Raw genomic sequence first — 14,052 nt, forward strand, 5'->3', positions numbered from 1 at the left:
TCTCCAGTGCTTCTCACCCCCGTGCCAGGTACTCAGAGGTCTCCTGCTTGGAGCTTGACAAATTCCTGGAGGATGTCAGGTGAGAGCTGCCTTGAGTTTGGGGAGCTGGCGGCTACCAGGCTCGGGCCCCCAGCCACCCCAGTGTATCCCCAGGAACGGGATCTACCCACTGATGAACTTTGCCGCTGCTCGACCCCTGGGGCTGCCCCGAGTGCTGGCCCCACCCCCTGAGGAGACCCAGAAGGCCAAGACCCCGACACCAGAACCTTTTGACTCAGAGACCAGAAAGGTGAGCCCGTGTCTCTGCTGCACGGCGCCCTTCCCCAGGCCTGTCCCCGGCCCAGAGGGGCCCCTTCTTGGGGGCTTTGAGTGCCCCCAGCCCAGCTCTCCTCTGGGCTGCCAGACACCAGGTCCCAGTTGATCCTTTTGTTGGGGGTACAAGACGGTAGGACAAGCTGGGATCCTCCCTTTTCAGAGGCTCCTTGCCCCCTGAAGGCCCGTCTCCTTGCTGCCTGCCTGCCTTCCCTGCCCCCCCACCTGCCCTCCATCCCTCCCCCTTGCCAGCCTGCCCCTCTTCCCTGCCCTGTCCTTGCTGTGCTCCAAGCAGCCTTCATCTAGGAATCTCATGTACCCATAGGCCTCTCTGCTCCCTTGCCCTTGGCTTGCTGAGTCCCTGACTTCCCTCCACAGTGCAGCCAGGATTCATGTCCTAACGTCTGAAGCGGCCCACAGAGATGGTGGGGGTCCTCACATGACCCCCAGGTGCTCTGAGGCCCGGGCCTGCTGGCGTCCCCTGCGTCTGCTCCTTCGTGTCCCTGCTGACCCCTCTCCTCCCCCGCTGTCTCCTGGTTTAGGTGTTCTCTCTGCCTGTGGAAACTCTCTTTCTCCTTCAGTACCCAGACTCAGTGTCTACTCTTCTAGAAGTTTCCCTTAACCTGCCAGGCTACTGATGTGATGTGATATGATGTCAGATGTGCTTTCTAGGCTCTCCTTAAGAGAATTACCCCCATTTCCAGTCCTTACTCTTCCTTCTGGGCCCCCCAAGGTGGTATCTGCTCCTGCTACTCAGTGCTGAGGTCAAGCCTCTGAGGTTGACCTTGATCTGCCCCTATCCCCAGGTGATCCAGATGCAATGTAACCTGGAGAGAAGTGAGGACAAGGCCCGCTGGCATGTGAGCAGGGCTGGGGCTGGGCCCGCAGAGGTACAGGGTAGGGGAAGTGGGGATGGGGCGGGTTCTAGGAGCCAACCACGCCCTCCTGCCTCCCCAGCTCACTCTGCTTCTGGTGCTGGAGGACCGGCTGCATCGGCAGCTCACTTATGACTTGCTCCCAAGTAAGTCAGGCGGGGCCCTGGGCAGGGATGAGTGGGGGTGTAGGCGCAGGCAGTGGCCTCACGCCTCTGCCCCACCCCTGCCTGTGCCCCTGCTGCAGCGGACAGTGCCCAGGACCTCGCTGCTGAGCTAGTACACTACGGCTTCGTTCACGAGGTGTGTGGACCAGCCCAGTCAGGCTGGGAGGGGGGCACGGCAGAGTCTGCACCCCTCTGACACCCCATGCCTCCCTCCCACCCTGCAGGATGACAGGACCAAGCTGGCTGCCTTCCTGGAAAGCACCTTCCTCAAGTACCTTGGAGCTCAGCCGTGACCTCCCAAGCCCAGCCCCTAGGGACCAGCCCTGGCAGCCCCCATCGGGAAGCTCAGCATTGGCCCCAGGTTCAGAGGACCAGGGACTGTCCTCTGCTTACATGCTTGGGGACTGATGACCAAACACCTGCCTTCTACTGCTTCCACAGAAGCCCTGGAACAGGGTGGGGGAGGTGGTGGCGTTGGAGCCACAGGGGGCCTATCAAGGTGAAGGAGCCTAGGTTAGGGGTCAGGGGAGTCATTAGGCCCCACGTGTCCTTAGGATCAGGATCCTAGCCAGCTTCCACAACTCAGAATCCCTTCCCATATCCTCCATTGCCTGACCAAGAGCTCTCCCTCCACCACGATACCTGGTCAGTGATTGTACCTTCAGCTTGGGGGACGCTGCCCTGCAGGGAACCATAGTGCTTGGGGGGGGGGGGTGTAGTCAGTGTTCTGGACAGATGTCTGGCCAGGGAAATGCTCCACCCCCTGTTGGAACCACAGACCCCCACGAGGAACCCCCACGATAAGCCACTGGCACCGCACCTGCAGGCGTCAGGCCAGTGCTGGGAACTGGACAGGGCCACAAACTAGCAGAACAGATGACAGAGATGCTTCCGGGAGCCCAAGTTCATCGTTCCATGTGGCTCTTGCACAGCCCTCCAACCCCTGTCCAGTGCAGACCCGCCACGGAGCCCCCTGCAGACTTTCCACTGCTCTGAGACAGGGACCTGCCACCCTTTTGCAGATACTCTTCCAGTCCCTGCATGCCCCTCCAAAGGGCTATTTTCTCTTTCATTCCCTGGCCTGGGGGGGTTGGGTTCACGCATCTACCTGCTTCTCACTTTGCTTCCTCTCAAGTTCACTACCCCCTTTGTTACCTGCCTAACCTCTTCCCATGGCAGCTGCCTCCCAGGTCCTGAGACTATCAGCTCCTGATTCCCTGTCTCTCCCGTTCAACTCTCCCATCCTTCATTGCCTGGCCTCATTTCTCCCGGACCGCCTCCCCTCCGTCTTCAAACTGAGTTAAACATTTTTAAACACGTTAAATTGCATGTATAAATTTAGTGCATTCAGGCTTTTTAAGTATTTCTAGTATCAAACCAGGAAAGCTCACGGTTGTATTAGTTCTCTGTTGTTGCTATAAGAATTTACCACAACCTTAATAGCTTAAAATACCACAAATTTATTGTACTTCCACAGGTCACCAGTCTGGCACAGGTCTCACCAGAGTAAACTCAAGGTGTTAGCAAGGCTGGGTTCCTTTCAGGAGGTTCTAGGGGAGCCTAGAGCCTTTTCCTAGGTTTCCATTTTCTGTTCTTCCAGGCTGTTGGCCTGCCGGTGTCAGGCATTGTGCAAGCTCTGGGCACTGGGCAAGGAATTCACTTCCTTGCAATGGTAGGGCCCATGCCCCCATTTTCTTGACTGCTGTAAACTGAAGGTCATTCTCAGCTTCTACAGGCACCGCATTCCTTGGCTTATGTACCCATCTTCCATCTTCAAAGCCTGCAACAACTAGCTGAGTCTTTCTCATGAACCGTCTGTCGGTTTTTTTGCACCACGTAAGCCTCATGTAATTAGGTTGGGTCCACCTGGATAATCCAGAATAATCTCCATACCGCAAGGTTCCTTAATCATACCTACAAAATCCCTTTTGCCATATAAAGTAACATTCACAGGTTCTGGGGTTACAGCATTGACATCTTGGAGGGAAGATGTCATTTTTCCACCTACCACATCACCCTAACCAAAACCAAATGAAAACAAAATTACCAAGGTATTCAAATAAATTAAATGTATAAGCATAGTGAATCTCAAGTTGTCTTTAAACACCCCAGTACTCTACAAAGTTATTCAAATTCTCACATCTCCCAACTTAATTAACAACTCTAAAATAACTTATATGTCCAGTTGGAAATCCTAATGCTATCATCTTAAAATAATTTGAGCGTCAAATGCATAACAGATTGTACCCATGATTAAACTGAACTCAAAAGTATCAATACTATCATGGCTTCATTTAATCATGCTTATGTTGAGGTTTTCATTTTAACTTTTATCTTTTCAAAGCTATATATATATATATCGTCTTAAAAGTGGAATGTGTTTTTTTCTAACCAACAATAAACAATCAATGCAGTCTCCAGTTCTGATCCTTTCCAAATTTAACTCTTAGTCATTTCTTCAGGCATGTAAAACCCATCTTTCACAAAACCACACATGCTTTTACTGCTTTTTATTGGATTTGCTACATTAAGGTCTTCCCTGGCTGGTGTCCTTGGAGAAGAGCAGGGTCACTGGCCTCAATGTCCTGACCCAGCATCATCTCAGTGTGGTGGGTATTATTACAGCTTCATTACTGCAGGTCTCAGCAGAGGACAGGTGTTCTAGGGTTATATTTGCTTTCTTGCACAACTTTTTGTTTTGCCTGGAGTTAATAATTGCCTTTTTTTTTGTTTGCTTAGTTTTCTATACATGTCTCATTAATTCATTCTTAGTTTCTCCTACTGAAGTGTGAACCTCTCAATACTTGAGATTTATTCCACAATTGACTGCTCAATTTCATCTTTTCCCAGAGCCCCCACTGTGCCAGCTCTCTGCTCCAGGCTGCTTGTTCTTGGGCCTGTAGCCCAGCTGTCAGCATGAGTTGTTCCTTCACCAGCATCCTGGAACACCTCCTTTCTCATTTGACTGGATCCTTAGCTTTCATCTTCCTTCACTCACCCTCTGTTTGAGGAGGAACATCCTCCAAGTTTCCTGAGAGAGGATGGGTGGGAAGTTATGGAGTCTTTGCCTATTTGTCCCTAGTCTACTCTCATATCTGCTTGTTAGTGTAGCTAGGCACAAGTTTGCCTAAGTTGAAAATTATTTCTTCCAACGGTTTTGAGGGTATCACAAATTCTAGATTTCTAGAATTTCTAGTCCCAAGAATTCTTATGCATTTCTGAATTCTGACTCTTTAGGACTTCTCTCCCTCTTACTTCCTCTTGTTTTCTCTCCCTCCCTCCCTTTGGAAATTCTTAATATTTCTTCATTTAAAACTTCTCTTTCGGGGGGCGCCTGGGTGGCCCAGTTGATTAAGCATCTGACTTCGGCCCAGGTCATGTTCCTGCGCTTTGTGGGTTCGAGCCCCGTGTCAGATTCTGTGCTGACAGCTCAGAGCCTGGAGCCTGCTTCAGCTTCTGTGTCTCCCTCTCTCTACCCCTACCCTGCTTGCGCTCTGTCTCCCGAAAATAAATATTAAAAAAAAAAATCTTCTCTTTCATCTATTTTCCAGAGATCCCAATCCTCCAGTTCTAGGAAATTTTTTTTGGTTGATTTTTTTCCCCTTCTCATTTTGAAAAACTTTCGTGATTTATATGTTGAACTTTGAACTACAATATATGGTAGTTAAGGGCATAGGCTCTGGGACCATTCTGCTGCTTCCTGCAGTATATTGTGCCCCTACTTTCTTGTCTGTAAAAATGGGAAAACAATACCCACTCCATGGGAATCATTGTAAAGATCACACAAGGTAATGTTTGTAAAGTAATGAGAACAGTGCCCAGCACACAAGCACTCTGCCTTATTATACATCAATGTCAAATGTCCCAGGGGAAGCTGCCACCAGAGAGTGGTGCTTGTGCCCCCCACCCTCCTGCAGTGGTGGTGGCAAGTCCCAGCCCATTCACCACTTCACCCATCCCTCTCTGTTATGGAGGCCACCGAAGTGGCAGGCCATTTCTAAGCACTGGAGAATACTGATCAGTGTGATTATGATTACATTTTCTCTTCTCTACCTATCTGGTTTTATTCTATACATTCTAGAAGATTTCAACTGTATCTTTCAATCCTCTATTGAATTGTTCATTTTCCTCTCCTATTTTTCAGTTGTAAGCACTCTTTCTCATTTCCTGACTATTCTCTTTATAGCCTTCTGTTCTTGATTTTTTTAAGTTTTTATTTTACTTCCAGTTAGTTAATATGCAGTGTTATATTAGTTTCAGGTGTGCAATATATTGATGGTTCTTGATTTGGGGAATCTTGCATGATACCACCACACCAGCGGCGCTGTGTGATTGTTGATTTTGGATGCAACATCCTCTGTGGTATCTCTGAGGATATGGTTTTAGCTTTTCTTCTTTTTCTTCTTGCTTTGTCTCTGCTCCTTCTGAGATCCTTTTCCATTTCCATTTTTGTTTCTTCTTCCTTCAAAGGTGTCTGGTGATCCTGGGCTGTCCAGTTGCTCTTAAGAGTGATATGATCTTAACGGTGGGGCTTATTGCCTGGTGAGCTTTGAGGCCAGGGATGTAGCCAGGCCATTCTCCTGAGCGCCCTCCAGCTGCCAGTCTCCTTTGCAGACAGGAGCTGCTACAGAGAGGAGCTTGAGTTTTGTGGTTGGCACATTCTAGGGGCTAGACTCAGAGCTGGGGTGGAGGTGGGGAAAGGGCAAGAACCTCACTTACTCCCTTTCAGAACAGGATTCTGCTCTGACAGCCCAGCCACTGCCAGTAGGGATAGAGGTCTGGGGTCTCCTCCTTTTCTGCACATTTTTACATGACCCCTCCACCACTAACCTCCAGTTCGCTAAACAGATCCCACTGTTCACCTTCCTCCAGTCCCACAATATTTCACTTCTGTGTTCCCGGGTTTTTGCCTTTATAAAATCCTATTATTTTAGAGGGGAGGGATACGAAGAACATATTAACTCGACGTTAAACCCTCTCAGGATTGAGAAGAGACCTGCCTAACTGGGAAAGACATTTTGTTGCCTCAGGCAGGCTGAAGTTGTTGGACTGACCGTTTCACTGAGCTTACAGACGCGGCTTCACTGAGTTAGGGCCTTGGGGCTGGGCGTGACAAATGGCAGACGTCTCGGGCAGCTCAAGGCCACGATGGGGACCCGGTGCAGGCCCTTCCCACTGGGTAGGTTCACAGGCCTGTTTTGGATTCCAGTTCTACAGACTGCAAGCCACTGAATCTATGACGCCATCAGTTTTAAGATGCACCGCTGTCTTCTGAATACACTAGGAAAGAGACCGTGGCTAATTAAACGAGGGCACGTCGTCCACCGGACGCACCCTGACTTCAGACGTGGCACGACGCAAAGAAGACGCGAGCTGAAATCTGACTCTTCGTGACCTTTCAGCAAGACCGTTCGGGCAAACGGGGCTTCTTCGACCCTGGAAGGGATCCGAACCTCCCGTGTCCGGCCTCTCGGGTGAGAGCGGGGAGGCAGGGGACACACACACCACCCGTCTTTCTGTTAAGGGGGCAGGAAAGTGGAGCAGCGGCTGGAGGAGGGCAGGGGGCGAGGCGAGGGGTAAGAGGCAAACTGCGGCCGGGCGGCCCTCCGCCGGCGAAGGACGGGCGCCGCCAAACACAAGACCCGTGAGGCGCCGGGGCAACAGACGCGCGCCGCCGCCGCCGCCCCCACGGCCCCGGCCCCGCCCCCCCGCTCCCCTCCGGGCCCTTAACGGTTCCTCCCCACACCGGAAGTTCATCCCTCTCTCTTCCCTCGTCGAGGGCGAAGGCGCCTTTTGTCGCGAGACTTCCCTCCTTCTCCGGGCGCTTCCGCCGGCACCCAGATCGCGCGAGACCGCGGAGGGAGCAGGAGCGTGTGGCGCGCGCGCGGCGGCCGCGACGGACGCAAGATGGCGACGGCGACCATAGCTCTCGTAAGTGAGCCGCCTGTGGGCGCAGGCCGCCGCTCGATTGNTGCGCCTGTGGCCGGGGCTTGACGGCGCGGCTCCTGGGAACGATGGCGTCTCTTCTCCTGTCCTTGGGAAGGGGTCGCCAAGCGTTCAGGGCCTGTAGGAAGGAATCTTGGCCGGGGTGGGGGGGGGGGGTGGAAGGGTGGTCGCCTTGACTCCTTGCATCCGCAGCTGCGACTCTGCTCTCCGCTGATGCTCTGCGGGGCGTGGTTACCAGCTAACAGGGACTCCATCCTGTCTTCCTTATTCAGGAAGGAGGGAATGTGCTCTCTCATCACGTTTCTTGAGTAGTTACTTTGCCCCAGGCGCTGCCCGAGCCCTTGGGGGCGCAGTGGGGAGCTAGAGGTAGTCCCAGCCCTGTTCAGGGAGTCTGGTGGACCCTGAGGACCAGCTCCCACCCACGGGGGGCCGTGTATACTGCCAGCCCGAGGGACCTGTGCTCAGGGTGGCGTGGGCACCCGGAGTAGGGAGCCTCTCCCTCCCCTGCTCAGTGCTCACCTACCTTTCAGTTACCTGGAGCGGTTGGCATAGACGGAGAATCCTCATATGCACCAGACTTCACGGTGAAGTCTTCCCTTGACCTTTTTTTCTTCCTGCTCGGTTTAAATGACTGACTGTTCTCCTGGACCCTTCAGGGCATTATTTCATTTCCTATTTACCTGCCACCCTGCCCCTAACCCACTCCCACAGTGACGTGGTGAGGTCTGTCCGAGAAGGCACCTCTTGCAGGTGCCTGGAGGCCAGACTGATGGGGAAGAAGTCTGAGGGTCAGGGAATGTACTTAGGTTAGAACAAGATCTTGGCCAGGCCGTCTGCTGGGGGCCGACACCCCGTGAGCAAGGCTGGACCTATGTCACTGGGGCAGGAACAGGTTCCCAAGGGGAGAGAGACCCCAGCTTGTGAGGAGACCCCAGCGTGTGATTCTCCGACCTTGCTAATTCTTCTGTCCACTTTCTACCGTGTCCTGCTTCCTGTTGAAGCCACAGGAGCAAATGACCTGCCTGAGAGCGAAGTTAGATGCTAAGAGAGGACTTGGTGACTGTCCTGGACAGTGGTTAGAATTGGACAGTGAAGGAGAGGGAGGCTTGGAGACAAGGACCCAGAGTCCCAGGAAAGTGTGGAATGTGGGGGAGGAGGAGAAGCCAGTGAAGAGTGGATGCTTAGTCTTCCCCAAGCCTGGACACTGAGCCCTGGCCTTGGTGGGGGCTGGAGCTGGTGACACCCCGCACTCACGGAGACATGGAGACTGATGAGTTGGGCTTAGCTCTGCTGTGGCACAGTGGCAGACGGAGGTGACCTCACAGTAGAGGTGGCCACGGGCTATAAGGCTGAGTCCTGTAAACTGAGGTTTCCAATAGGGGTGCTTGTTGCTTATTTGAACTCTCTCAAGAGGATAACACATCCATACATTAATGAGTGTACAGAAACCGTAAAGTCTCAGGCTTCCATCAGATTCTGGGAGTGAGGTCCAGCTTGGGGTCTGATGTGTTCCTCTTCTAGCCTTTTTAGTGGACGTCTCTCTACACAGCTTGTTTTACAACTGTCATAGGTGGGCATAGTGAGAGCCTGTTCCGTCCCATGGTCTGTGCATGCTGAGCAACACTGCTGCTGTCCTGAGATGGGGCTTCAGCTCTGTGGGACGTGGGACAGAGGGGCACTGAATTTGGCCGACAGTGACCAGTGGGGAAGGACACAGGAAGATGCAGAAGTGCCGCTTGTCACTTCTGTGCCTTCCACCTGTTGACTGCAGAAACAGGCCACAGCCCCTTCCTATCAGGGATGTAGTCTTCTGGTGGCCTTGTGTGTCTGTGACTTATGCTTCATTTTTCCTGGCTTTGACCACTGGGCTCACTCCTACTTGGGGCCATTACTCTTGGTTTCCATCCATGTGGCGGGGCGCCAGGCCCTCTCCTTTCCCTGTGGGCACTGGTGCTCACTTCTCCTGAAGGTGCTGGTCTGCGCTTGCCTCACAGGCCTTCCCTGGCTGCCTCACTGAGTGTGCTTCAGCCCCATCCTGTGCATCCTGCACTTGCTGGATTTGTTTCTTTGTGCTCATGAACTACAGAAGTCTTCTCCTCTACCTGCCACTTGGCATGCGTCTCACCTTGTTTTTGCTGCAAAGTGCCCAGCACAGAGCCCAGCCATATGGGTAGACAGCGTGGCACCATGTGAAGAGGACTGAACAGACAGACCGCGTCCTGCAGCGGCTCTGCTCTGGGGATTTGACACTGGTGTCGTGCCGGTGCTGATGATCACTCAGACCTAGAGCTTGCTTGCCCTTTGCAGGGATAGCCTTGAACCTTCACACGGGGTGACCCACTGAACCTGCATGCCAGCCCTGGGACATAGGCCTGAAGAGCCCAGCCCCTGCCAATGTTACGTAATTACTTAGACTTTTCTGGTGTTTCTAATGAAAGTGATCCTCTGTACCTTGGCTGTTGAGCAGTGGCAGTGCTGGGGTTTGGGTCCCAGAACCACAGGGCTGCACTGCCTCCCATAGGGGACTTCTCGTGCTGCTGCCTGACGTGGGTACCCTTGTGACTGCAAAGCCTCCTGTTTTCATTGCCAGAGGGTGACACAGCTGTGATAATGAATGGTGGTTTTCTCCAAGTCTTCTTAGCATCTGCTTAGAACAGAATCCTGGGCTCTGTGAGATTAGTGACTTTGTATCGAAGAAGGTGGTGGCATGTTCTTTGTGGTCTCCCTGCTGGACTGACTCTTCCTGAGAAGTGGCTTCTGAGTGGTGTGCTGCCCTCAGCAAGGTTCTGTTTCCTACGTTGGCTGTCACGTGAATTTGGGAGAGCAGGAAGTTGTTTATAAAGGTGCCCCCAGGCTGGTTCTGTTCACAGGTCTCGGTGCTGGATTGTTTGCCCAGACCTCATCTCTTGCTAGGACCCTCGAGAGAGCAGCCTCGGCTCCAGATGTGCTCCTGGGGGCCCCCGGGTACTTGAGGCAAGCCAGACATGGACCCTGTCCCCAGCTGCCATACACTCACTCCGGGGGCAGGGGGCACGTCAGAAGGGCCCCCCATCCTTCGGCTCTCTGGGGCATTGTTTCTAAGTAGCAGCGGTGCTGAGTTCAGGGTGACCCTGGGCAAGACACAGGGCTAGGTTAGCCACAGCTTCTGTGCCCACCGGCCACATGTCCACAGACGGGCTTGTGTCGCTGTCTTCTTTGGGGCTAGAGGGCCTGAGACTCACTCTGACCAAGTCAGCCCAGCCTCTGGCTTTGTGCACAGGACTCCAGGGATGGGCATGGCTGTTCCCTGTGTTCCTAGATGTCCGTGGGTCTTGTGAGCTGGGAGTGGGGTAAGTGTATTCTGCTCTCAGCTCCTGCTGTGTGGCCTGAGAAGGTGGAGTAGGTCTCTGGGCCCTTCCACCAAGTCCCCCAGCCCCCGTCGTTGCTGCCTCCTGCCCGTGGCCTGTCTTTGCTGCTGCCACCTTGCTACACGGAGTTGAGAGCCGTTCTTTCTGTTGGGCTGGCGCTGCGTGGCAGTGCTTCATGGCCCCTCTGAGTGTGGCGTGTGGCCAGGCTCTCAGCTGCCCTCCCTGGAGTTAGACCTGGGCAGTTTGACTGCAGGAGGAGGGAGGCTTATGCACGCAGACCGCCTACCTGACCGTGTCATTCAGAGGGCAGCCGGTCTCAGAGGTGTCCGCAGGAGGGGTTTGGGCTCTGGGCTTGGCCAGATCCTGTGGAAGGCACTCGGACTGATGCTGAGCCCAGACGTGTGTGCAGGGTGCTAGGGAGGTGCCCCTGTCTGCCTCAGGAGGGGATGTGGGGAGATGGCCAGCTGTGCCCCTTGTCATCCCTTTTGGCCTGGCCCAGCCTGCCGGCATGAAAGGAACCCATCCTTAAGACCTCAGCTGTGTGGTCAGAGGGCAGTTTTAAACCTAGGGAATGATGCCTTTCCTTGGCATGGGGCAGGAGCTCCTCTCCTTCCTGTCCTTTCCTGGTGACTCACTGCCAACTTCAGGCTGCCCTAGGCTCTGACAGGCCAGCCCATTTTGCCAGGACCCTGCTCAGCTGCAGGCGTGCTGGAGGAATGGGCACCGTGGGGTGGAGTGGGACGCTGTTGGGTGCTCCGGGGCCACGCCAGAGCTGCTCTCTTCTTGTGCCTCTGTTGTCTTTCTCGTCCGTAGACACTTAGCCCTTATCTAGGGAAGGGGAGAGAGAACCAGGGTGGGTGGGTCCTCTGACTGTCCTTTATAACATCTCTTTCCTGCCCACAGCAGGTCAATGGCCAGCAAGGAGGGGGGTCCGAGCCGGCGGCGGCGGCGGCGGCAGTGGTGGCAGCGGGAGACAAATGGAAACCTCCACAGGNTTCTGTCTTCCGGGCACAGGTGCCTGTCTTGTCCCCTCCCCACCCGGCTTCAGGCCTGGCTCTCCCCTTAGCACCTGCCCTGCTTCTGTGGTGGGTCACAGCCTCCTGTGTCTTCAGACCTCGGGCAGATAGTGATGATGGTCAGGTGGGAGCCGACCCCGAACAAGTGCAAGTCCTTAACCATGGGTGTCATATAGGAGGGCAGATGTGGTGTTTCGGAATGTGATGGGTATTAAGAGCCAGAAACAGATTTTCACTTCAGACCTCAGATGTAGATAAAACCGCAAAGCACAACAACATGCAACTCAGAGCACGGGGTTTACGTGGGATTCAGGCCGGGCTTCGGAGGGGGTGTGGGCAGATCTTGTCCTGCTCTCGTTTCTTTGTCCTTGGGGGCGGGTCCTATAGGAGGTGGAGTCAGTCCTCATCTCTGGGTAATAGGGTTCTTTGTGCTTCTCCGTGGCAGTGCCCGCCTCCAGGGGGTTCCAATCGGGGCTCAACATGGTGGCCTGGGGGCCTCCTGGAGCTGGGCCCTCCTGTGGGCCCCCGCACGCTCAGGGGAGGTTTGGCTGTGGTCTGCAGCGTGGATCCTGGGAAGTTATGGGGGCTGAAGCAGATGGGCAAAGAGGCCAGGGGTGTCCAGCTAACCAGCCCTCCCCTGCCCTGGCTGATGAGAGAAGGGCCTTTTGTTTACCAAGACAAAGAGGAGATTGAAAAGTTTCTAAGGGGCTGAAAGGGGGTTGGCATCGATTACCATGGTGACAGCCTGCTCTAGAGCCACAGCCCCTGGCTCTCGCCTCTGTCTCACTAAAGAGAACCTGGCGTGGGGCCAGCTGGGAGGGTGGAGAGGACAAGCCTCAGGGGCCAGACTGGGTTGCCAGAGTAGGGACCTTTAGGCCCCTTCTGCCCTTTGACCCTGTGCTGGAAACCTAGTTCTTGGGCTGGTCAGGGTGGTGATTCTTGGGGTTTGGGTCAGCTGGCCCTTTCCTACCTCGTTTGTACCTCTGTCCTTGCTCATCGTGCCTGTGCTGGGGGTCTGCCTGTCCCCTCCGCTGTCCCTCCAGAGGCTGTGCTGGGAGCTGCAGCTCTGCCGAGCCGGTGGGCAGGCAGGTGTGATCCGACTCCTGACACTTGTACTCTTTGGTCTGGGGGCTGTGGCTTTTTTCTTGCTCACATGGTTATATTTTTCACCCTGCAAGCAGCTTAGAAATCTATTTTGGCGGAAGGAATGTAAGCTTAATCCTAGCTGCACTTACTCTGATCTGTGGCAGGCTGTGCCTGCTACCCCACCCCCAACCCCCCAAAATGTCTCCAGGTCCCCATGCTCGCCTGGCGACAGCACTGGCACACCCACTTTTCTCCTCTGGCTGGTCTGGTCCTGGCTTCTCTTCCCGGGGGACTGGAGCCCTCTTTGGGGCTGCCGTGGCCTGGGGGAGCAGTGTGCAGGGATAGGGGATGGGGTGCTGCACGAAGGTATGCTGGGAGGGAGGCCCTTTCCCACACCTGCTCCTGGAGTGCTCCCTGGAACTCTACCCAGTCAGGGAAGCTGAGTCTGTGACCATGGCTGGGTCCGTGGGAAGGTGCAGAGGGCAGAGGTGGGTGCCAGGCAGTCTGCGAATGAGGAGGCCCAGCACGTCCAGAGAACCATGGCCCCTTTTCCTTATAAAGGGTGCCTAAGGCCAGATGTTCTGCTCTGCGTGGGACAGGTTCTGGGGTCAGGCTTGCTCCGAGGGATGGGCCCCTCTTACCACTTGCTGCCTGTCTTGGTACCTCCTGAGGAGGCCGTGGTGGCCTGGGCCCTGAAGCTGCTCTGGGTTGTCCCGAGGCCCCCAAGGTACCTGCCTTCCTCAGTGTGTGTCCTGCCCACGCGTCTTGGGAGAGACTGAACTGGGGACAGGGACAGGGATAGCGGGCGGGCAGATGCACATCTTGGCCAGGCCGGAGACGGTCCGCGTTGGAGGCCGTGTGCCGTTGGAGAGGGAGACAGGTGGGGTGGGGCTCCTGGGGCCACACGAGAGAGGTCTTGAGTTTATTCGTAACGACTTCCCTGCTCCCACTGCCAGGGGACAGACTCCATCAAGATGGAGAACGGGCAGAACACCACCGCAAAGCTGGGACTGCCTCCTCTGACGCCTGAGCAGCAAGAGGCCCTCCAGAAGGTGAGAGTGTACCTCCCCGGGGGGAGGGGGGGCCGGGGACAGGTGGCGGGGGAAAGCGCATCTCCCCACAAGCCGGGCCCCCCAGGGCTCCTCACCGCCTTCTCCCGCAGGCCAAGAAGTACGCCATGGAGCAGAGCATCAAGAGCGTGCTGGTGAAGCAGACCATCGCGCACCAGCAGCAGCAGCTCACCAACCTGCAGGTGAGCCGCCCTGCCTGCCCTGCGCTGGAGGCCGCCCCCCGCCCGCCCGGGCCG

At 55.0% G+C, this 14,052-nt stretch overlaps 2 protein-coding genes across 8 annotated transcripts in view; both read left to right on the forward strand.

Moving 5' to 3' along the window:
• NRBP2 (nuclear receptor binding protein 2) overlaps window positions 1-3,767 on the forward strand; it is a 10,358-nt gene extending 6,591 nt beyond the window's left edge. The window contains exons 12-17 of the mRNA XM_077758133.1: window positions 29-79; window positions 154-289; window positions 1,119-1,172; window positions 1,270-1,333; window positions 1,432-1,487; window positions 1,576-3,767. Coding sequence (XP_077614259.1) covers window positions 29-79; window positions 154-289; window positions 1,119-1,172; window positions 1,270-1,333; window positions 1,432-1,487; window positions 1,576-1,644 — 430 coding nt within the window. The 3' untranslated portion in view covers window positions 1,645-3,767. The remainder of the gene's footprint in view (window positions 1-28; window positions 80-153; window positions 290-1,118; window positions 1,173-1,269; window positions 1,334-1,431; window positions 1,488-1,575) is intronic.
• A 3,416-nt stretch (window positions 3,768-7,183) lies between these two features.
• Window positions 7,184-14,052, forward strand: part of PUF60 (poly(U) binding splicing factor 60) — a 13,218-nt gene continuing 6,349 nt past the window's right edge. The window contains exons 1-4 of one of the 7 annotated variants that reach the window (XM_077758234.1): window positions 7,184-7,282; window positions 11,548-11,634; window positions 13,700-13,798; window positions 13,909-13,998. In XM_077758234.1, coding sequence (XP_077614360.1) covers window positions 7,259-7,282; window positions 11,548-11,634; window positions 13,700-13,798; window positions 13,909-13,998 — 300 coding nt within the window. In that variant the 5' untranslated portion in view covers window positions 7,184-7,258. Of the gene's footprint in view, window positions 7,283-10,117; window positions 10,271-11,547; window positions 11,635-13,699; window positions 13,799-13,908; window positions 13,999-14,052 lie in introns of those variants that run through there. The other 6 variants (XM_077758230.1, XM_077758229.1, XM_077758235.1 and 3 more) reach the window with 6 other exon arrangements.

The sequence above is a fragment of the Crocuta crocuta genome, unplaced genomic scaffold (genome assembly GCF_008692635.1).
Source record: "Crocuta crocuta isolate KB4526 unplaced genomic scaffold, BGI_CrCroc_1.0 scaffold327, whole genome shotgun sequence".
Taxonomy (NCBI): Eukaryota; Metazoa; Chordata; class Mammalia; order Carnivora; family Hyaenidae; genus Crocuta; species Crocuta crocuta.